This window comes from Gallinula chloropus, assembly GCF_964237585.1.
Source record: "Gallinula chloropus genome assembly, chromosome: 5".
Classification (NCBI taxonomy): domain Eukaryota; kingdom Metazoa; phylum Chordata; class Aves; order Gruiformes; family Rallidae; genus Gallinula; species Gallinula chloropus.
In genome coordinates this window covers 60,776,383-60,800,912 of record NC_140090.1, presented here as the reverse complement: position 1 = coordinate 60,800,912, position 24,530 = coordinate 60,776,383, and the positions used below count along the sequence as shown (strand labels likewise).

Below are 24,530 nucleotides of genomic sequence, written 5' to 3'. Positions count from 1 at the left end.
ATGCAGCAGAGAGCTTATTTGAAGACTGAGATCTGCCAAACCTCAGAATAATAAATTCTAATAGACTCGTTGATGCAAATTAGTACCTGACTCCCCAGTGCCACATGCCATGAATGCACAAGGCAGACTCACTTGAAATAGGTGCCGGCACAACTCCTCTTTCACAAGTCCCAAGAGAGACTGGCAGTTTGCAATGGGTGCTGACTCAAGGGCAACAGTTAGCAGCTGCAGCCCCATGTGGATCATCACCTCAGAGTTGTGGCGGTCATGAGGATTGGTGAGCGAGATAAGAAAGCGGAACAGTTCTCTAATACATGGTAGTCCATATGGAACCAGTGTTGCTCCTACAAGGAAAATCACAGATTAGTGCTTAACTTTGCTTATGCAGGTGCCTAACAACAGTTACAAATGAAATTACTACAGGCCAGCTGAGGAACAGGAGCGTATAACCCTCTTAGCACACCTCTCACCTTCTTTTTGGGAAGACTGAGTAAAACGTACTCCTCGGGGATTTACATAGTCCATATCATGAACTGAGGCAGAGTCAGAATGTTCTGCTACAGATGTGCACTCCTCTAGGACCTCAGGGATAGACTCAACAGAAGCTGACTGGACCTTCTCCTCCCTCAGACCTTCATTCTTCATTGACATCAGTCATTGGAGATTGAAAAAACAAAACAATTAACATGTACTAGACACCCTAAAAGAAAGGCTTATTTGTTCATGGTCTATTCAGAACTATTCAAACTACACAGGGCACTCACGGAAGAGGAGCAGGAAAATAAAATGTAAGAAAGGAACTCCACCTCCAGATAATCTTTATCGCCCTCTGCCCTTTCAATTCCATCTAGTTCTTATCTATTGTACATCACTCAAGGTTGTAAGGATACCCCTGTAATACATCAGTTCTTACTGCCCCTGAGGTTAGGATTTAGCTTGTATGTTTCAAATGCTACATAAATTGAGCATGCTTCTATCTATGCCTCCTTAGCATTTTTACCATTCAAAACATCTGCAGCTCTGAAAGGTTCCCTACAGGTCTAAATCCATCCTCTCAACAGTATTACTGTTGCAGGAAATGTGGAGTTAGCACACAGGAAAAATCTTACTGGCAAAAGCCTTGGTTCAGGTTATATTTAACAGCAACAGCAAAGCACATGCACCAACACCCACAGCTGAATTTCTACAAACTCAAGAAAATGTTTTCACTAATATAGCAGAATGAGTTCTCCTGCAGATTTCCTCTATGTTTCCCTCTAACACTTTCTGTTTTAATTAAGGTTGATGGTATTGGCAGGAATACAAGTAGCTATGTAGATACATTGCTGGACTGCAGAGTTGTAATTTCTGAGGCAATGGGGATAATCTCAAGAGAAGAAAAAGAATGAATGTTTTTGAATTTACAAAGCACTTTCAGTGAATGTCCCTAAGCACTGAAACAGAATATAAATACTATGACCAAAAAAGGGAGAGAGAGAGAGAGAGTGTAAGAGTGTTAAATAAACAAGAGATTACACTGGGAGTTGGAACTTTTCTTTATAAATTATATTAATGTACCTGGAGTTCAGACTGATTTTGATTTTCAGTGACTTTGGCCTCATTTGAAGCCACTCCTGCATTAAGTCCCAAAGAATTAACTTGGTCCAAGTCTGTCAGGTCTTCCTTGGAGGTAGTCTGTGAGGACAACTCCAAACCACTGTCTGTAGCAGGACTGACCACAGATGAAACGTTTTCTGAGCTCCCAGAGGAGCTGGGAGGAGCATCTATGAGCGTAACTCCGCTTGCTGATGAGAAATAGAAGCAAAAAGATCAGTGTATTTCTGCTCCTCAACCACAAGTTCCTACATTGAATACAACAACAACAACAAAACTCTCTTTGATTACTACAAATGATCTCACATCGTTATGCAGTAATGTAGAGAATTAGATAAATTAAGCTCTCTTTCTGCCAATACATTAAATAGATGAACAGGTGAGATACTAGCATGATGTAGAACTGTTGGAGAGGGTTCAGAGGAGGGCCACAAAGATGATCAGAGGGCTGGAACACCTCCCCTACGAAGAGAGGCTGAGGGAGCTGGGCTTGTTCAACCTAAAGAAGAGAAGGCTGTGGTGGGACCTCATTGCAGCCTCCCAGTACCTGAAGGGAGCATATAAACAGGAGCGGATTCAACTTTAAAAGGGTAGACAATGGCAGGACAAGGGGGAATGGATTAAAGCTAAAGGAAGGAAGGTTAAGATTAGATATTAGGGGGAAGTTTTTTACAGAGAGAGTGGCGAGGTGCTGTAACAGGCTGCTCAGAGACGTGGTGGATGCACCGTCCCTGGAAGTGTTCAAGGCCAGGTTGGATGGGGCCCTGGGCAGCCTTGTGTAGATCCAGGCCTGGAGGTTGGTGTCCCTGCCTGTGGCAAGGGGTTAGAGCTCTGTGATCCTTGGGGTCCCTTCTAACTCAGCCCATTCTATGATTGTATGATTCTCAAAATTGAAATGCAGTAGTTGGAATCTAACAGACTCAGCAAGTAAGATATTGTAGTTAGATAAAGGTTGCAAAGGGTTTCTATAATTACGAAGAAATATGAAAATAATTCAAAAGGTGTACTTTAGTCTTTGATATAATGGCACATCCACATTTAAGACTTGCATCAAGGATTAGTCATTCCTTCAAAGTGAGATCTTTTCACTTGATTGGAAGGAAAGAACGATGTCTTCAATTTTAAAACAAATGGAAATACAAAAGAATTCAAATGGGTCTGAAATGGAGCCATGAGGTATTTTTACTTTTTCTCAGTATGAGGTAGTGCTCCAAGGATCTAAATCTTCCTTGAAAAGAAACCCACATATTTGCAGCCTTTATGGCTTCGAGGATACTTAAAAACGTAAAACAGTATTTAAAAAAAAGAAAGATATATTGCAAGACATAGTAATAAAATAAAGACACAAACCAGAATTATATTATGATTTTACATGTGAAATGTGTATGATTTTCACAGTGGTATTTTCTTGCTGACTTGATTTTTGGAAATGTCTTTCAGTAGCAAGACATTAGTTGATTTTTAAGAAATTAAATGGAATACACAAACAATTTTGCAGTCCTTTCTTCTTCACCTGCTAAGCAATGATTCTAGACTAAAAAGCATAATTAATCCATTACCTAGCACTACAAGGTCAGAGTAAAATTACTTTCCTTACAATACAATTCAACTTTCTCTCTAAAATGTTAGAGGATTTATCATACTGTTTAATGGATTTTAATATCTATTTGGAAACTTAAATATAATGACAATTTACGTAGGGAGAAGTTCTCATCTGGATGTATCTTTTGAGCTACATGCAATTTGATCGCATTTAGTTTCTACACAACAACATGACTGGCAAAACTAAGGAGAAACACTTGGAGTAGTTTGTACTACACTGAATAGTTTCCTATGACAGTGTAAGTGTCAGAATGAGGTATTTTACACAGCTATTGTTTCAATTTTCATGTCTGCTTCCTTTCAATGTTAATGTTTATGTCTGAGCCGTCAAATTGTAGAGCGCACAAGAGACAGAGTACTTTGCAGCCAGAGGGACTCATTTATCCAGAGGAGAGGCTAAAACCAGTTAAAACTATTTAGTCTACTCTTATGCAACAATAGGATGTGGAGGTCCCCCAACATTATATTCTTGAGCTCGTAGCACTAGTTACATACTTTTATCACTTCTGCTGGCTGACTCAAAGCTTGTGAAAAAATGATTCATGCATACACCCATTAATTTCTTGCACACAATCCCCTTTCAGGTACCTTTACTGCTCCTTCTACTTTTACCTACATAACTCTTCATGCCTTCTTTCCATATCATGGCCTCTATTCTTCACAGAACAGTCATAAGTGCACCCCATATTTCCCTGTCCTTTAATGATGGTAGCCTTTTATTCAAATTGCATGAAATGTGGCTGCACACTTCCAATTGTGAGTGATCTGTTCATCCATCCATCTATCCCTGTGTTTCTGTACATCCCTCAGTACTACCTGTATATTTTCCCCAGTTACATTGTGCTCTTCCCTCATGACCACCATACCCTTCGGGAACACAGGAAAAAGCATGTCACTTAAGTCATCAATTTCCTGTTGCAGGAAACCTCCCCAACACTGTTCCCCTTTGCTCACTCCCCTGATAGTGTTCTTGTTCTCAAGCTTCACCATGCAGCTACTGCACCCTCCAACTCCTCCATACCATATGACCTATAACCTCAGCCGCCTCTACAGGTTCCCATTCCCTTCTATACAAACTACCACGGCAGGGCATGGTGAATGCAGAGAAAAGCTATAATGTTAGCCACAAGACCATGCTTTTCTTCATCAAAATGTATTCCATCTCCTTCAAACTCCTTCTCCCAGACCTGAAAAGCTATGGTACGTTTTACCATTGTAGTCAGTGAGAACATTAAAAAAATAAATCTAATGCAATGCAATAAAAAGATATAAAAAAAAGTCTCTAGAATAGATACTGTTGGTCTCTGGAAACAGATTCCAGTTTACCTGTGATGTTACTAGCATTGGTTGCTGGTTGCTCTGCCCCAGGAGAGACTTTAGTGACATGGCGAGGAGGCCTTGGTGATCTCTTCTGCTTTTTCCATTTTGACGATTCGCTCATTCCTCCAGCTCTCATTTTCAACTGAAAACCACAAGTCATTAAGAATATCAGTAGAGCAAAACCACAGAGTACAAGGGATTACACAAGCCAACCCATAAAGGCTGTCTCAAAACCCTCAAAGTCAGGCAACAGCACATAAATATATCACACAAATTAATCAGCACATCAAAATCATGCAAACCAGACCCTGACTTCCCATTACCCACATATTAGCCAGCACTCCATGCTTGAATCAAGGGACACTTTACAGCAGTTACTCTGCTATAATACTTAATAGTTCAATTATCACAGCACTCCCACTTCTCCATCAATACCTCCTAGCTTTGCACTAGGATAAAGAATTCTTAGACATACAAGCACACATCAAATGTCTGCTTTTGTCAATGTTTCCAGACATCTACAGGGCATCAATTAAAGTACATAAGCAAGTACTAATTAGGCTGAATGTTCAATTGAAATTTCACCATCTATACAAAAAGGCTGAGAATGAAGTTTGAGCACTGAGTCCCACACTGCACCGTCTGCAGCTCTGTCACTTATCTTTTGCCTCAATCCACTCTTCATCTTCGTAGCGATGCCACGTTCACTTTCCTCCAGTATCTCTCACCATTAACAAGTGTTTCTCTAGCACTCCACTCATCCTGGTGCACAACACACTGCAAATACCACCCTAGTGGCTTCGAACAAACCATGTTCTGCTTTCACCTGTCTTCTGGTATTACTCCTCCTCACATCTCAATCTAACCTCACCCTTGACATGCTTCTTCACCAGGATCCTACTCCTAGTTCTTACACAGATCTTTGATCAGGCAAACAACATCATGCAGACTGGCGTGGAACTTGCTGCAGTGTGCTGTTATTGTGAGCACACACAGATGGCTCAGAACTTTCTAACAACAATATGATTTTTAGTCACATTGACACTGGCAACAACAGGACTGAAAAGAGAGGACCTTGCTTTGGAAGGAAGCCAAGTGCAGGATTGCACTTACTCCTGGGTTTGGTAGCTGCAGTCAACTTTTCTGGTGCTTTCAGAAACCCCCTGAACAAGTACCTTGCACGTAGTGGAAACCGTTCAGCAAGTCTCAGTACCAGTCCCTACTCAGCATTCTTCTTTGTAAATTTATCACACTTAAATTATCTTCTAGGCTCTAACAGTCCTTATTTCTTATATACCTAGCACCAGTTTTAAATCCTCTAGAAAACAGTTATATTCTTTAGTCTCTTGTTTTTTATGCAACTTGCCTCCTTCCAGCAACTACTCTTCTTAAATGCCAATAAACCTTCTAGGTTCTGCTACTGTTTTTCCATCTCTTTCCCCCTTCCAACTACAATTCTAACTCACTGTGCATGATTGGTAATTTTTCTCCTTTAAACAAAGCTTGTGAAAATGTTATGTCCCAGTGCAGTAAACCATTTGTGTAACTTTCCTTTGCACCACAAATTCTATTTGTTTGATGACTAATCCCCAAGTTTTAGCTATGCTACAGTTTCCTTGAGCTTGTTAATTAACAACACTAAGAAATACTTTACTCTTCCAAATTTTGCAGCAAGAGCTTACTTCTATATCATTGCTTCTGACAAACACTTCTGTGACAATCACACAGCTAAACCCAAAATTTTATTTCAAAACTGTTTCTAATGCTTATGGATCACAATCCTTTCATGTAAAAAATGCTAAGCTCTCTCACCTTTCCCATTCACTGCTTCATAGGGCTATATAAAATGTACTGTCTTTCATTCCTACCAATGTTTCATCTTTGTTTCCCTTGCTTAAACTTCTAATTAGACAGGGTAGTTTTAATTTACCTATCAACTGTTACAGAAATCACCATCTTTATTTTTTCTCCCTTTTCAGTAACTTATAAAATAAAATCTGAAGACTTACAGTTCATTGTACCAAACCATGTAGGATGGAAACCTGGATGCATTATGTGTTTAAAGCAAAAAAACCTAACTGTTTCACTAATTTTGAAGTAACAGACTTTGCTTCTAGCTACTACATCCTGCTGTCATGATTTGCCAGGTAAAGAGTTACTTGCTAATAAAAACTGGGGTGAGATAGGGGGCATGAGGAAGGGTGTCAGGGAATTGAACCAGCATAACAGAGACAAAATATTGCTTGGATTGAACATGTTGGTCCCACAGGTCTATTGAGGGTCCTTTCACCTTCAGTCCTGCTCCTCAGAAACAGGTAACTTTTGAACCATCCCATCAGAAGGTTCAAGGCTGACAATTACTGTTTCTGATCTCTGCTTTTCACACACCACTAAATACATCAGTCCTTTTGAAAAAGCATTTTTCTTCAAACACAATACCCATTTTTAGTGATTGTCCTGTGCTCTGTATTAACTCCAAGCTAGCTTTCTTCTCCTGAGGTTCATAACCTCATCTGATGACCCTGCTATGATTCAGAGGCTGGGTCACAACTACCTCATATGGATGGGAAAACATTTAGGGAAGCAAAAAAAGCAGTTTATTTTTAAAGAATCCCTAATATTTAGTATCAAGCGTATAAAGCATTCAGACAACAATCTAAGTTCATTTGGGGTTTTGGGTGTGTGGGGCATAATTAGGTATTGGGTTGGGGTTTTTTTTGTTCATTTAACAGACAAGTGAGAGAATCTCATTATGAGATTATCTCATACCATCCAGTATTTCACAGTCTATGCAAACAGGTATCGATTACCTAGGACTACATTCCATATCATTCCTCTGATTCTTTTTCTTCTTCTATTTGCTATCTCCAACTAACAAGAGATATCAAAACTACAACAACAAAAAAACTGCAGAAGCAAACAGAAGCATTTCACCACTGCCAAGGGGCTATATGCTGTTTTAAGCAACTCTGATTTTGAGAATTCTAAAACCATATATCTATCAAAGGAGAGCACAGTAACATCTTTCATTCAGTATTTTGTATTGAATTAAAATACAACAATCCCATGACTACTTGCTTTTTTATTTTAGCATAAAAACAAAAAAAACAACCCACCTTAACATAGTTTATCCTAGACTAAAGGAACTATTCCTAATACTTGATTTTACCTCCAATACCAAGGCATTTCCCAATTATGCTAGGAAGCTTGGTTGCATGTTAACAGGCTGAGATTTTAAACCTAAGGTTGCCTTCTTGACTAAATGCTGCAGGTAAAGCACATTTAAAAGATCATTAAAATATCCTGAATTTTAATCATCACCTAAAACTCTTCTTCATTCTCCAATGTTATAGTTGCATTATTTTTTTTAATGATCAATGTCCTTCAGAACAGATTAAGCTTGTATTTCCACAGTATAACACAACTCAAGTTGGTATTTAAAAATGATTCTTAAGAAATCAGAGTAGAGAGGGAGCTCAGAGCTACTGCTCATTCATTCTAGAACTCAGTACAGACTTCATCCCATGTATCTGAGTTACCTTTGCATAAAGAAACATGTACACAAAATTGTAGAAAAAAGTTATAAGACTCCAAATGCTTCCTTTGATAGATGAGATTTTAACAATAAAACTCCATCTAAGGTCTAGGGAGGGGAAGAAAAATGTAATACTACAAAATTCTTTTTAAAGGGTCTGTGAGATCTCATTTTTCTACAAGCCACCTTACCTGCACTCGTTTGTTTTTCCATAAGATACTGTAAGCCTCAAGAGAAAAGGGCAGGGGCCAATGATTAGTAACTAAAGTGATTATACTAAAACATGAGCTCATTCTAGATGCAGCATGGAACTGGTCAGCACACCAAGTAGCGTTCAAGACACAAAAGCATGCAGAGAGAACGCAGTCCACGATCCATGTCCTGGAGACACTGACACAGTCCAATCATCTCACCTACCTGCCTGCCTGCACTGCAACAGCTAATGAAGTTCGTGTGGTGAAAGATATTTATGCCTCTTAGGCAACTATGAATATAATCCATCCCCAAAATCTGTGAAAACCCAGGCTTGGGTTCCTCCTGATTCCCAGCACAGAACCCAGTGTTCAGCTACAACATTTTCTGCTGCAAAGGGGAACGTTTCTTGGCCTTTGCTTCTATGCAACCCTGCATAAATCTACAAGCCTCCAGCCACTGTCTTTCCAAGCTGACCTCAGACACAGGACAAAGGAATGTCACATACAAGTCTAAATATTTTGTTCAGCTCCTTTTGCATCAAATGGCATTAAAGGGCAGAAAAGAACAAAAGCTACATTAAGTTTATGAACCAACATGGAAAACTGAGAAGAGTCCCATCTAAGCTACTTTCTCAGGGTTTGTATGATCGGTCTGAAAACAACAATCTGCAGGCCTACAATATTTCTTCACGAGTATTTTCTAGGGGAACTAACAGGGACTAACACATTTCATAGTTCAGTTTGTCCCCACACATCCTGCTTTAGCAAATACTGTGCTGGGAACCATATTTAATTTCTGAAGAAATACGGCTAGAGACTATGTTGAAAATGTACAGCAGCCTCCCTCAAAAAAGCTTAGGAGAGAGAGTTGAACTCCATGGTCCTGTATCAAGTAACAAAGCTCAGAGATTCACCTTGAATAAAACTGTCTAAAGCATGCTGGGTCAAGAGACTCCTCAGGTGTACCACTACACAAAGGTCAACAACTACCCACAACACTTCAGCCTTCAGAGAGCGATCTACATTTTTGATGTTTCTTTTCTTCAGTTTTGCCACTGTCATAGAGCACTCAAATCTTACCCACAACCTCCTACTCCCTTCCTTCGGAGGCCATGATAGTGTCTTGGGTGGCACTCACCAAGACACAGAATGCTGCAGTAAACCAAGGGTCTCTCCCTCCCAAGCCTGCCCCAGCTGCAGCCACAACACTGCAAAGCAACCGCTGCATGCGTTGTCCCTCAAAGCCATGCTGTGTCAAGTGAGCGGAGGGAGGTTCTCTGCACACAACAGAACTATCTCTCAGGTGGTGTTTACAAGAGAAGGAAGAGGGGAGTAAAGGAAGAAGGGAAAAGGGAGAGAGAGACCTTCAGGTTCTTAAAGAGCAATACCCTCTCTAATTGGTTCAGGGCTTTGGGCTGTTCCCCACTACTTAGCTCCAGTTTGTTCAGGAGACATGAAGAGATCTGTGAAAGATAGGCAAATGCATGGTTTAAACAAAGCAAAATAAACCCAAAGAGAAGAATAACCTGGCAGAGCGCAAGGCTGCAGGGCAGACTCCTGGCATGCACAGCAAGAGACAGTACAAGGTAACTGCACAGATCAAGACATAAGACACAGCATCACTTAGCTGAGCTGGGAGCAGCCATCACTTGATAAGGGTAGTCCTCCTAAATTCAAATTCACCTTCTTGTGAATTTGTCACTTTCTCTACACAGACCATGACAAATCCTGGTACCTGCAGTACATTAGCTTTCCTCAGGCCAACATACCATCATCACAAATCTGGCCACTTTCCTCCCATGGCAAGGGAAACAAGCAATCAATAGGCTACTACACAAGAATTAAAACCCCAAGCTGTTTTCAGATTCCTACAAGTAAGCATTCAGTCTCGCAAAACACTGCTGTACTTGCCCTGAAATGTACATTAACCTAATGCTGCCACTTTCTGAACTCATTAATAATAAAACCAAAGTGGAAATTCCAATGTTACAAACAGTACATGCAGCCTAAGCTCGAAGTCAGTTATTTCTTCTCTAGCACTCTTCTTCCTTTCCTGTTGCTTTCAACAGAAGAATCCTGTATGTTTACTGACATTCTTTATATATATATAAAACCTATACTCCATATAAAGTATAAATAGAGTCCTTCAAGTGGACGTCCCTCTACTTAAGAAGTACTTAAGGGTATTTGCCATACTGAATCATGCTGCTAAACTCCTCACTGTACAGAGGGAGATGATGTTGAACAAACCTGGACCTTCTACCCTCAGAACATTAAGCATTTAGGGAAAGGGAGAAAAAACAGTCTACTTTGATGTGGCTGCTAATAGAGATGGCATTGCCCATGTGAACTAAGGTTTTTGCTACAGAATGTTGACCCTTCCAAAACCCACCAAAGCTTTTTCTACAATAGCTCAATTTCATGCTTCCATGCTGTTTCACCAGCCTCAAAAAGTTTCCTTTCTACATAGTAAGAACTGGACAAATACATCCCAAGAGCTCAGTATTAGACCTGTAGTGAATAAAGAACAATGAGAAAGAAGCTGGAGAGAGAGCAGAAGACTGCAAATGATCAGAAGACAGCACTATCAGGTCCCACTACTTGCTGGGGTTTTATAGTCCACCACAGTGGATGGCTGTTCCCAGAATCTAGACTGATTCACTTAGGAAGCAGTGACAATCATTAAAAAAGATTCACTACTGGACTATGTGGGCTTAATCCCACTGAATTAATGAAGCTATGTCCATTTATGCAGTTAAACATGCTCTTTCAGCAAACTAGGGACTTGCAGGAATGAAGAAACACAAGTGTGAAAACAAATAATACAGAGATGAATGCAAACCCAAGAGAAAAACAGAACAGCCAACACAGTGGTGGGTCTTACCTTCTTCATATTCGTCCCCATGTAGCTTTTAGGCTCTTCTTTAAACTGAGGCAACCTGAAAGAGAAAGAATAAACCAAAAAAATAAGCTTTCCTGGGTTAACAAAAGGGGAAAAAATAGACTGGTGTTTTCCACTCATGCTACAAATACTAGAAAGCCAAAATTAGTGTTTTGCTTGGTTTTTTTTTTTTCTTTCACAAAAGAGAGACATGATCTTAGTCTCTTTTCCTGTGAAAATCTGCTAAGAAAAAAAAAGTATAGATGAGAGGTGCTTTGCATGCTATTAATACTAACAGCAGTTTTGCTATATTGATTTCCATTGTTAATGGTCATTTAAGTACAGTTTATTTTTCCTTTAGCGTTATGTTTTCAGCATTGGACTAATTAGATTTGTTCAAAACAAGTTTCTCTGGTGCTGCTAAAACCAGCCTGTGAGCCAGTCATCCACACCAGGACTCCTGCGGCACACGCGTTACTGCTACTCATGGCAATTCTTTTCATTAACTTGGTGGAAACTCCAGTACTTTTCCTCTATGCTGCGTCCTAAGAACACAGTTATAGTGCACACTGGATCTAAGTTTAAGCTGAATGCTTTGAGCTAAGCAGTCGCTGTCTCAAAAATAAAGGAGGTAGACAGCTCTCACCTGTGCTACCAGATGACAAATGCATACAGCTCTGCAAAAGACACTGCTCTCCCTTCTGTACCTTTACTACACTTTTACCTTTGCTTGCTGAAGGGATAAAGCCTTGCAGCATTGCCTTGGCTGTTTCTTTTTCTGGAGAGCAAGATGGCCAAACCGTTCCTGCAGCTGCTGTGTTTGCCTTGTTTCTATATCCCAGTGTCCACAGGAACTAATGATAGTGTGGTGTCCCAAAGCCTTAGCCAGGACAGAGGAGAGCATACATAATAAGTCATAAATAAGCACTAAGTAAAATTCACATATGTATTTGGAGAAAAAAAGTGGTCTCTCCTCTTTGTAGAGATTGATTCTAACTCTGCCCCCCATGCATCCAGTGTACCACACAACACAGGGTGCACAGAGGGAAGAAAACATAGACCCACTGTAACTAAATGTGACAGTGGGTGGAGGGGAAGTAATTATGAGCTGTTTCACAAGCTGTCAGTTTTACTACAGTGCTTTCCTACTAGAAGTATTTATCTCCACATTTCCTTTTTACAATACCCACAGAAAGTCTATGATTGCTTTACTATCTAAAGAAATAACTTTTACGTTAAATAACTTGAGTTTAAAAGTAATCTTATTTACCTGAATGGTGCTGAAAGGGGCAGAATATTTGCACAAGACACATGATCTCAAGAGTTTAAAATTCTCTTTCATAAGCAAGGTCAAAGCTCTCAGCATGAAATCAACGTGCGACTATTCAACTCACCATTTCTATTCTGTCTCCAGAAGAGAGCTGTATTTTTAAGAGCACTTTTTTCTTCCTTTGTCTTTTTTTTTGGAGCGAAGTTTGCGTTCTCTGTCCTCAAACTGGTTCCCTATCCTAAAGCTCTTCATTACTTGGCTGTCCATCTCTCCTCAAAGGACACCTTAAACCAGGCAACCTTCCCTACCTTTGTGTCCCTGCAGTCTGACAGGGTCAGCCCAAGAGAAAAGTGCCAAATCCTTCATCCCCTTCCACCTCTAAATAATGACCATTTTGGATGATTTTTCTGAGGGCCCTTAAGTGGAAGTGTGGAATCTTACTGTCCTTAGAGGGCCATCTCAGCAATGCTGAGGCAAACACAAGCAGGTTTACCTTGTGAAGAGCAGCTGCACCATGTCGACCAGAGTGTGCTCTGCAGATTTTCTCAATAACTCTGTGAAGACAAAAACAAATAACACAGGTGTCATTACTCAGTGTGATATTATCAGGAGGCTTCTTCAAGCAGACTCCCCTCCGAGCCTTGTTTACAGAGATTACGGCAAATTTATTAAAACCAGCTCCAAGGCCGCATTACTGCAAATGGGCACGAAATCACAAGGTGGCGCCACAAAGCTGGGGAAAAAGCACACTCAAAAGTTGCACCGTGAACTCCAACAAATTTCCCATGAAGTTACAGAAAGATACAGTAATATAAAGCTCAGCAGCTTTCCACAGCTGCATGGCCTATGACAGAATTAGTTAATGCTGAGGAAACCCGATCGTTTCTGACCTGCAGAAGTATGAACAAACCTACCACTAAGCCTCATTTCAAAGCATATGCGGAAACAGGACTGCATGATCTCACACACGGATTCGTTGGTGAGGTGGGCTCCCACTGGAGTGAGCAGCAAGGTCCTCAAAACCTGTAAAGAACAGCACACACATGTCCCATCGGCCAACGCCAACTGCACGTGTTTCCAAGAGAAGGTTGGCTTCCTCTGCCACAAGCAGAAAGCCTGCAGGTTTTCTGGGAGTCGTTTCAAACGGAACGATTGCTGTGCTGAAGAAACAGAAGATTAGGAGACAAAAATGATCTCCCAACCCACTTCTAAAAGAGGCCTGATATGCTGCATACTACTCAATATTTCAATTCAGTAACTGCCTGTCTGCTTAAAAGTAGAGAGAGGTGTATAGCTTTATAGGTTTGATTCTACAAAGACTTTTTCACAAAAATAAGTTTAAGAGCTCCATATGTTTAATTTACCCCTCACTAAATAGACTGTGCACAAGGCAGGATTATCAACACTGCCACATTATCAAGCCCTTAATTTAAAAATCATTTCATTTAAGCTTTTAATTATTTTCATTTGGAAAAGCTTTTACCACAGGTATATGAGCCATCTGTTTAAAAATAAAGTCTGTCACTAAGCTCCTACAGAGTCAAAACATTGCTCCCTCCTCTCCATCTCCATGTAACAGGATATGTTCCACAACGGGCAGCAACCATTATGGTAATTACCATTTCTCTCCACTTACCTGTAGGATTTTCATCAAGACAACCTCATCGCTCGCATGATCTGTGCCCACAAATCTGGCATGAGTGACAGCATCTGCCATGTTCTCCATCCCCTCTGCTGTGCCCTCATGGCTGGGATCTGAGTAACAGAATAAAAATACGTGATGGGGAATCGCCACCTACAGGCTACCACCTCTGCGGGGAGACATCTACACAGAGATACTCCATTGCCATCTGCTTCCCTAATTTGCCTGCCTGGGAGCGAGTGGACCCTACAAGAGCAAAACTAGCCTCCCAGTAACAGTGTTTAAAACTGGGAACTTTCAGGAAGACTTTATTAAGAGGCTATTTACATTTGCGAAAACATGTAACTTAAAGAATAATTACCATTCAGTTATTACTGGCTCCATATATTTTTAGATGTTAATCTGTACAACTACGTCCTGGAGAGCAATCAGCTGGTAAATGCATTCAGTTCCTTCTTGGGAATGAAGGGAAAACAGCTCTTAAGTGTAGGGAACCTCAAATTTATTCCCAAGAGGAGAAAATACCAAAGAGGTTCCACTAGATTGAGAAGGAAAAATTGTCTCTTGTTCTACATCCCTCCCAAGGAATAAGAGCTGGGGAAGGAATGGACCAGTAGCTTCCCCCAGAGACAACAGCAGACAGACACGATCACAGTTTAGATATCAGAGTTGCAGGCCTCCCGCTTCAATCATTCATCAAGGCTCCTTCTCTGTGTTTCACTCTTCTGTAGCTACAAACAATGGTGCAGCTGAGAGAATGTTTAGGATGAGATTGTTGCTAGTAACCGTATCTTGTGCCACATTACAGTGGCTTCAGAAAAGCTGCCTCCGGCTTTGATTTCATTCTCATTTAAACAATGTGGCACTGGACAAGAATCTTGTTACCTCCCTACCTAAACAGTCATTAGGAAAGAAGTAAGACAACCTAAACACTAGTTAATACCTCATTAATTGGCAATGAGCCCTCCAACTCCAGCAATAAGCTGACCAACTAAGACCTCCTACACTTGCGTAGGAGTCTGACTCCAGTTGTGTTCACACCTAGGAGGGGCTAAGTCCTAGGCATTAAAGACAGCCACCCTTACTGTACTCCAAAGACAGCAGCCTCCACCAGGCTGTGGGAGTACTGAGGGGCCACAGGATAAGAAGCTTCTCATAGCTGCACGAAACTGAAATGGTGTCAATATACCTTAGAATCCCACAAATCTGCACAGGAACAGCACTTCTCCTTTGCCACTTCTTACACAGCCCTATTGAGAGCAGAGCTTGCCTACTTCTGATACAGACATACACACACAGAAGAAATCTGAGTTTTGAGTGAGTTCATCTCATGGTTTGCTGGTCCAACCTCACTGAGCTATCAAGGAGTCTTTTTCAGATCAATCAGTCATGTTTTTACTTGTTTCAGCAGCAGCACTCAACAGGATGCCAAACGGATACTGGGAAGCATTAGATAAAAGGCCTGGCTGTCAAAGGCAGTTCTCTGTGTACCTCCAATAATGGCTTAAAATCCAGTTAGAAGTTACCACGCTTCTGCCAGAGGTAGTAAAATCACCTCATGTTGGGACCCTGTGCACTCTTATTCACAAGAACAGCTTAAACCATCAGCAGTGATGTACAATCACTCTGAATTGCCTCAATTAGGTCAGGTAGACTGGTGGTGTAACAATGCCAGCACCTATGTTAGCACTACTTTCAACCAACGTCAACAACTACAGCAGAAAGCAGCTAAGCAGGCATCAAAAGGAAAAAAGCACTTTCTGCAGAAAAGGCTCCCACAGGCAGACCTTGCAGATTAACTTCTCTCTCACCTCTTCCAGTAGATGTGAGCTGCTGTACGATTAGGGACACATTTAGTCATAGTTATGGACAAATAGAAATGCAAACAAGTTGCACATATGCTTCTTCAATAGATCGTGACTATTGCTTCACTGTTCTAGCCCCTACCTTCAACACTAACAAACACACCTCTCTTCCAACACACATCATGCCTGACTACTTCAGTCCTGGCTCCATTGAATGGATCTAAAAATTCAGGTCAATTTATAAAGCCTCTTGAGTTCAATTAAAAGCAGAGATACTTCTACTTTGCAGAAACAAGACACAGTGAAGATCAGCCCACTTTTTATTCCCTTGTGAGAACACAGGATGTAAAGATGTGTCAAAGCCTGCTCAGAATCACTGACTTAAATAAGATTGTATGAAGCAAAATATCAATTTGAAGATTGCCACCTACAATGCAAAGATCCAGAGACCTCACCTCAGAGACCTCACAACAGGCAGGCAAAAGAACAAGCAAAAAGCAGAAAATCCAGGCTCTCAACCATCAGGGAAATTCAAGAAAGCCAGAAGCCTGCTCAGCAACACCTTAGATGGAACTAAAATCACCAAGGAGACGGAGGAGGTAGAGGGGAAGAATAAACTTTAAACAGCAAGTCCTCTTGCTGGAAGCTGAGCAATGGCTGCTCACTCACAGATAGGCAGTTTGCAGGTACACTTAGGAAAGTTAATTTTAGAAATGGAGCCAGAAGCTGCTGTGGACAGACTATGATACCAAAAAGAGCACGTACCTTTTCTGAAGAAAATAAAACAAATAATGCTGAAATTGAGCCACTAGTCTTCCTATAGCTAAGTTCTGAGCTCATCAAAAAGGCTGACAGCTAGCTAGTGAGGGCAAAACTGCTGAGTAAGGAAATAACTAATCTGAGGGATAAAAATCAATGGCAGTTTAGTACTATTACAGAGTTTTCCTGTGCTTTAAAAATTACTATGTAATTTATCAACTGCAAATCTTGAAATAGTAGTACCTCAGAGCAGAGGATAATCTCTGTAAGGTTAACTATTCCTACCACACATAATGGATATCAATTTAGATAAAATAACTGAGCTGTGATTGTATGCTATACCATCATTGAACTGCTGCATCCAACAATCTCACAACAGGTCTTTCCAATTCAGATCACAACTCCCAAAGGCTACTCAAGAATTATTCTTTTCTAGCTGGCTTTAAAACACACCCCTCAGCAATACTGGCCCAAACAGCGGACTGATAACTACCTGCTGACGTGTGACAGAATAAGAAAAACAGTGAGACAGCACGAGGATTAGCAATGAAATGCTTTGGAACTAGGAAAAGAAAGCAGTTCTAAACAAAGATAATTATCAGAGGCGTTTGTCCCTTTCACTGACCACTGGTTTTCAACCCAGTATGTACAGCAAAAGCTACCCACTCACAGAACAGACACAGCTTATGCTTCTGAAAAAACCCTGGTTTCACCTGGCAGCTATGCAGCCCCAAAACACACCACAACTAATCAGCCACACTGCATTTTGCCCACTGAGGTTATGCTGGAGTCCGTCCTTCCTTGTTTCGTACAGTTTGAAACAGGTTCATATATTAAGGACGGTTTTAAGCTTTTCCTTAGGCAAACAATCTCTGGACTATCTTTAGTCTTATATTACAAAGAGAAACATAAGACCAAAAAGCTTTAATTTAACAACATGACCATAGCCAGATGTTCAGTCAGCACCACTAATCCCAGCCTCACTGGTATCTGGAGCAGCACAAAGGACAAGGCCGCTGTGAATGTCACCTGAAGCAGCAACAGAGGTCTTGGATTACAGGTTCTGCTCCATAACAAAGCCAGGCAGAGGGTCTTTCCCACTGTCTACCTCAAAAACATGTATTTGCCAACAGTTACAGGGATGTACCTTTGCTGGAGTGACCTAATTAATATTTTAAAGGAGTAGCAAGAGATAGGCTACAAGTTCTTAACCACTTATTTCTCCCTGTTTGTGCCCCAAATCAAGCATCTGTAGACAGCTGCCTGTGCAGACATTTGCCTGCATATGTGATACCAGCCTGATGTTCTGATCCCACACTCAATAGCCCAGGATGAGGGATACACATTCTTCTATGATGAAACTAACATATTTGCATTATTGTTTACTCCTTTGGAGGGACAGGCTTACTTATTAACACTGCATTGTTTTAGTCATTTTATGCCACTTAATTACACAGTAGCCACTAACTGATGGCTGGACACATTAAGTTTCCATCAAACTCTTAAAAAAAGTGTTTTCTGCACATCTCCATTCTTCCTCATTTTAATTTTGTGTCTTTCCCACAGAAGTGGTCTGCATCTACATAGATCTTCAAGCCCCTTCTTTTTCCTAACTCCTCTTGTGCTAACTCCAGAGCACATATCCTGGCCACAGACACGTATTGACGAGATGTGTTTGGCTGGCATTGTGGTAAATCCCAGAAAGCCACATAACATACCTATCAGTGCATATGAGAGGAACTTATTCACAGAGGTGAGGGCCAATCCAGTTATGGGGCCTGTAGTGTCTTCAGAACGGATTACTTCCAGGAAAGGCCGAAGAAAGACGTTGGGTTCAATTTCAGATAGCTCTGTTAAAATAAAAATGATGTGAGACATTAAATTAGACTTGATTATTAGGATTAATTGATTTTCTCTTTAATCATCTACAGCAAGTTTAATCTCAGAGGAAAGAAGCCTGCAATAGCTTAGTTTCAGGAGATTGGTAAGAAAGTCAGGGTTGCTTTGTAAATATATATATATATGTACACACATGCATTTTTTTAAAGCAATGGTTTGTGAAATTCACTTGGCAAAGACAGGAAAAAACCCACAAGAAAAACATATTTAAAAACTCTTCTGTCTTGTTCTCAGAATACTTATATAAACCTCTCAACCAAAGAAGTAAAAAGAGCAGTCTTCTCTACTTGCTGCTTTGGAGAACAAGGATTCTCTCTAAAGCTGGCAAGGCGGCAGATGCACTGAGCTGTTGAGCTGGAGAAAGAACAAGTAACAAGCTTCCTAAACTTTCAGGATGATCAATCTTTAGGAATGAAAAATAAATACTGAAAAAAGTAGCCAGAACTAAGGAAAGTGCCAAACAAAACAATGATAAAAACACTCAACACGAGGAATCAAGGTGAGGAGTTCTGAGGAGGATTTAGGAGAAAAAGCATTAAAAAGTGGGTGAAAGCAACCACAATACAGCCAGTACCCAAGTAAGGAAGAGTACATTAAAAATAGCTTAGATAATCCTGAGATCAGAAATATTTAAGTGAAACACTTGGCTCAACTTGCTGGAACCTGTATTTTATTCTTAATAAAAGTTAATAAAATTTAATAGTGTCACAGGAACACTGGCATTTATATTCTTGAGGATTCAATACTGCACTTATCTGTCAGATGAGCTTCTTTAAGGCAGCGGAGGAAAACTAAAAGCCTGTAATACCTGAATCCTTAGACAAGCTTCTGCTTTCTACCAACATAACTCAATTATTTTACTTTTAAAAAAAAAATCCAAACTCTCTTGATTCTAAGATAAGTGAAATTCCATCTTATCACAGTTCTTACTGCAAAGTCTTAAGCATCAAAATAAAAAGCCTTTCAGTAAGCATGTTGACATAACTGTGACAAACTATAGTAAGGAATCAAAGAAGGAAAAATAATGCAGGGGGGTTTGTTTTAAATAGTTAGGGCCACAGAGAACAAGTGCAATAATTTTGCTGTTAATTAAAACAAAACTTGCGATGTAAAAGAAGGAACTTTGGAAATCATTGTGCAGCCTCTTACCTTTCAGCCACCAGTTCAAATCAGGCTAAGACCACTAACTTGTGAGAGGTTAAAAGGAACGTGATCATTCAATCTTTTTGGCTTAAGAACAACTCCCCCAACTTGTCAGATAATATCCTGGTGTGACATTACAATTGTGTCACCTCTCAATAGCTCATGGAAATGCAGAGGATCGTAAGACATGCTTTCATCAATGTTTATTTAAGCATACTTCATAGAGCAATCGTCTAGTTACAAGCACTTGGAGAACATTAAATATAGTAAGACTACTAGCGATCAACACTCACACTCTTCTTCCCCCAAACTGATCCTTTCTGTAGAACAGTCAGCACCTAATAAATCCATCATAATCCTGTCAATTCCTCCAGCCTCCTTCCAGGGGATGGAAGACCTGCACCTTGAGTAGTAAGAAAAACAGGACCTTGGCAGTTGCACTAGTGGAATGAGATGAAGATGACGAGCTTGCTAGAAGAAGACACACAGGATATCACACTCTCCATTAATTCATTTTTGGGACAACAAATAGATACAAGAGTGGGGGGGACTTTTTTTTTTTTTTACTTTTTTTTTTTCCATTCAATTAAAGTTGCAAATCCTGACTGGATTTCCCTGCAGTCTAACTGAAATTCCTAATTTACATGAAGATGGCAGAATGGCTTGTCGTAATTAGGATGTAACTTATGCACCTACTGTTGATTACACAGCAGCTATGGCCAGCTACCCAGACATTCAGAGACTCTAGCTTTTATGGTAACACAGCATTTTACAGTACACTTCATGAAACTGATTGTGTACACTGTAAAAAAAATGTTTCAGACTAGACGGTGCTGTTATTGGAAAAGATATTGAAAATATACTAAAGAAAGTATTTTTAGTGCAGGATTTACCCACTAAAGGACTACTGTCTGAAAGACCTAAATTTCAGTGAAACACCAGTCACACTGCTAATTGTTTGCATATGAGGAGTATTCACTTGATTACTACAATGAGCTCTTCTTACCAGACACATTTGCAGGCATTAAGGACTAACAGGGGTCACCAGCTCTCTTTTGAAAGGGGAACTCACTCGTGGTAATGGCTCTTACTTCAGTAGGAAGCTGGGGAGCACAGAAACCCACTCACACTGTAGCTATTCTTGCTATACCCCATCGTGAGACTGATTATTCTCATTGGCTGAAGTATCAGTTCAGCATCTGAAAGTGGCACTAAAGCTACTTGGAAGTTTTTAACCAAGTAAAAATTTTGCAAACAAGTCAATAAGTCAAAGATCAATTCTTTTAACTCAATCCTGTTGAGTTCAGTGAAGTTAATGTGGAGGCTCTCTCCTTGAAAGGTTTTCATAGCCTTCTACAGTGAACATGGCAGTGTCCAGAACCACCCCTTCAGATCACTTACTGTAACTGCAAGGTGCGCTCTGTTCTAGCTTTTACTACCACAGCTCAAGTTTATTCCAGAGCACAGAACAGTAGGAACTGTGAAAATAAGGTTATTTTCACAATGCTTTTGTAACATAGGACCATTGTCTTTAAAGGGAATTGTTCAGCCTAGCAAGTTAAAACTCAAAGGGACACTACATAAGGTCTTGATCTTTCTTGGCATCCCAACTGTAAAAGCAATGCTATGCTGCCCTAAAATAGACTGAAGAACCTCAGAAAGGGCAGTAAAATCAATTATACCTTTAACAACTCCTTTGCCAAAACAAAGGCTATATAAAGCAAATATTGAATGGAAGTACATACTTGAACTTTTAGAAAAAGCTTTCCAAAAAAAGCAGCTCTCATTTTTCAACTCTCTGGTTCTTGCTTTGCCAGATTCAGGCACGACAAGGAAACCATAACCAGAGAGAGACTTGAGAATAGCTCAGACACATTTTTCCTAGCAGTAGACATTTTTCTCTGTGTTTGAACCAGAAAACACTGGATGATTCTTTGCTTAGGTAACTACTTTCAGCTCTGGGGAAAAAAACAACCAACCCACCCCACCTCAAAACCCACCATCTCTGCAAGCATGACCTCAGCATCAGGTGTTACAAAAGGAAAAACTGAAAAGGCGTCCAGAAGGGGACAAAAATATCACCAGGGGCTCCTACAAAGAGCCTTCCTTTTCAATCTACTCAAAGATAGGGAAAATTATATTAAAACATGATATAATCATATGTGAAGAGCCTGGGTTGCTTTGGGGACCAGGTCCCTTCATCAAAACTTCAGAGAAGCAGAGACACCCAAAAATCCTCAGCTAGCCCAAAGCAGTGCATGGAGATTGAGAAGAAAGGAAAGAATATCTTAAATAGCGTATCAGAATGCCAACTCTTCAGGCTGGCAATTTTAATATGAGGATGGAATTCCTTTGAGACCACAGTGCTTTCCTTCATTCATCCTATGGATTATTTGCGCTTAGACACACATGTCTATAAAGATATTTAAACAACTAATTCATGTTTAAGCACCTAACTCCCATTTCAGCAATCCCATCCAGCCGTTCTGGCACTTCAGCAAACAAGCTGCATCAGACCTCTGGCGTTCCCTTTCTCCTGAAGTACAGAAGCAGGTCCCCCTCGGAAGAGGTTTCTTATTGTTAGCACACTGTTGGCACATTCCTGATCTAAAACGCTCACATAAGCTGCTTTCTCTGGCAGTTCAACTCTTCACTCCTGAATGACTCTTATCAGGATCGGCTATGCGTTCCGAATCAGAGTAAATGAACGAGAAAAAATTGTTTATGACAAGTTATTTCAACATCATTTGTCCCCAGGACAGGCAACTGCAACCCAAACCACATGACCTGGACTCCTCTTATGCAGCAGCTGTTGGCCTTTGACGCCCAGCCTTCAGAAAGGCTGTCTCAGTTGTATCCCACGCACCTCGGAGGCAGAGGAGCTCAGACAAGAGCAATGCTTCAGCATGTGCTATTACGTTCCCTGCCGGATTCTCTTTTCTTCTGAAGGTGAGAAAAGACAAAAGGTAACATCACAACAGAGCAGTACTCTAGCTCTGCAGGACTCCTGCCTCTGAGCTTAATGAGTTTATGCAACAGAAAACCCAGGTACCATCAAGTGGTCCTTGGCTCAACCCTCCAAAATACTTTCTGCAATCACTGCCTTTCTCACCTATGTGACTTCATATGCGCTTCACACTCGGTTCACCCACCAAACAGTTTGTATTTTCACCCAAGGGTGAGAAGACCCTCTCTGTAACTCTCACCAAGTTAGAGAGAAGAAAAGCTGCAAGGAAAAAGGTCAAAATTGTACTTGTGAGTAGCCATACTCTTCAGACTTTCAGAAAATATTTCTGAAGTCTTACAGCTGCTGGGCTAAGCACAGGCTTAATATCACTCGGATCAAAATGCTGCATCACAGGGAAAAGGGAAATTCCTTTGAGTTAGTCCAGTGATTATTTGTTGGTTAACTTAGAGATTAACAAATCTAACAAACAGAACTACAGTACCAGGTTTTAGTTCCCCTAAACATCTGCAGAACTTGAATTTGCTTTGCACAGAATCAGTGAGGTAACAGCTACAGAAGAGTATATGCGAATTGGTTCTAGGCCCCTTGGCAGAATTACAATTTCAGCAGCTCTACAGCTGATGAGCAGAGGCAGCACATGTTTCACCACTCCAAAAACAAATTCTCCAGACTGACTGGAACACATGCCACCCTGCACCTGCAATGAAAGACATGTCCTGACTTCTAGCTAGGAAGTTTAGTCCAACATTAACTTCAGATCACTAACAGCCAATTAATGTAGGGTAACAAGTATAAAACAGCTAAGGTAGATGATCTGCATTCATCTGTTCCTGAATGTATGTTCCTCTCTGCAGAGTCCTGGCATAGTCAAGGTTTCAAGTGAAGAGAATCCCTGCCACCTCATCCCACTAGGGTTCATGTGTTCTTTTTTTGGTCTTGTTTTTCTTGCAAGGTCTAGACCAGCCTCATGGTGCAATTGCATCACGGTGCAATTCTTATCTCAAATGAGAACAGACTGCCACTTACACAGAATGACCTAGAGGCTAATGTGATCAGAGAAACAGTCTTGCTTTCTAAAGAACAATGATGGCAATGTGCTTCACTTGATAAGTAAGAAGCCAAAAAACAGAGTAGCCACCTGACATCTCCTACAGGTTCCCCCAAATACTGTTGTCTTATCCCAAACTAAGCTCTTAACAGATAAAGATTCTGACAGCCAGGGAGAAGCTAAGGAGCCAGGAGCCTACATCCTAGATTCCAGGACAGGAATTGCACAATACAGGCTCACCACAGGCTGTGCAGAAGTAAACTGTGCATTTCTGAAATCAGTACTTCACTATAGTGTTACCAAAAACTTTAAATAAACACAGGACCAAAATTAAGGGTATCCAAGCCAATGAAGAAGTGAGAATTAACTGAAATCCTTTCCAGTATGCCTGTAAAATATACTCTTCAAAGCTAATTCCCTGTGAATTGAAGTGGTTATTCAGGGTGCCAGGCCCACCATATCAAGAGGGAAAGTGTGCCATTCACAGCCGCACATGAATGCAAGGCTAGAATTACAAATGCAGTTTGACAGGGGGAACCCAGAGCTGTCAAGCCTGTTCTGTTTGCCTAATTTCATTACAATGGCACAAATGCTTTCATTTGTCACACTCCAGCTTCATGTGTTTATCTCTCTTTCATTAAACATGACTTTAACAAACGATTGTTCCACAGTGCCAGGAACTCAAGCATCCCTCAGAATTGAGATTTTCATTTTGGGGAAGGATGACAGAATGCAACACTGCGCATTTGACTCTTGAGATTGTCTGATCAGAGTAGCTTAAACTCAACTGACATATTGTCTCCTACAGGAATTGTTTACATTTACCAGCAAAGCAAGAGCCCTGACTGTCCCACCAGTGTTACACATTAGT

General features: G+C 40.6%; 1 protein-coding gene across 1 annotated transcript in view; it reads right to left on the bottom strand.

Annotated features, from left to right (window-relative positions):
• GBF1 (golgi brefeldin A resistant guanine nucleotide exchange factor 1) overlaps positions 1 to 24,530 on the bottom strand; it is a 104,827-nt gene that overhangs the window by 26,189 nt on the left and 54,108 nt on the right. The window contains exons 4-12 of the mRNA XM_084264755.1: positions 18,320 to 18,451; positions 14,032 to 14,150; positions 13,310 to 13,418; positions 12,889 to 12,949; positions 11,129 to 11,183; positions 4,522 to 4,657; positions 1,558 to 1,784; positions 471 to 639; positions 133 to 344 (exon numbers count right to left, since the gene is read on the bottom strand). Coding sequence (XP_084120881.1) covers positions 133 to 344; positions 471 to 639; positions 1,558 to 1,784; positions 4,522 to 4,657; positions 11,129 to 11,183; positions 12,889 to 12,949; positions 13,310 to 13,418; positions 14,032 to 14,150; positions 18,320 to 18,451 — 1,220 coding nt within the window. The remainder of the gene's footprint in view (positions 1 to 132; positions 345 to 470; positions 640 to 1,557; positions 1,785 to 4,521; positions 4,658 to 11,128; positions 11,184 to 12,888; positions 12,950 to 13,309; positions 13,419 to 14,031; positions 14,151 to 18,319; positions 18,452 to 24,530) is intronic.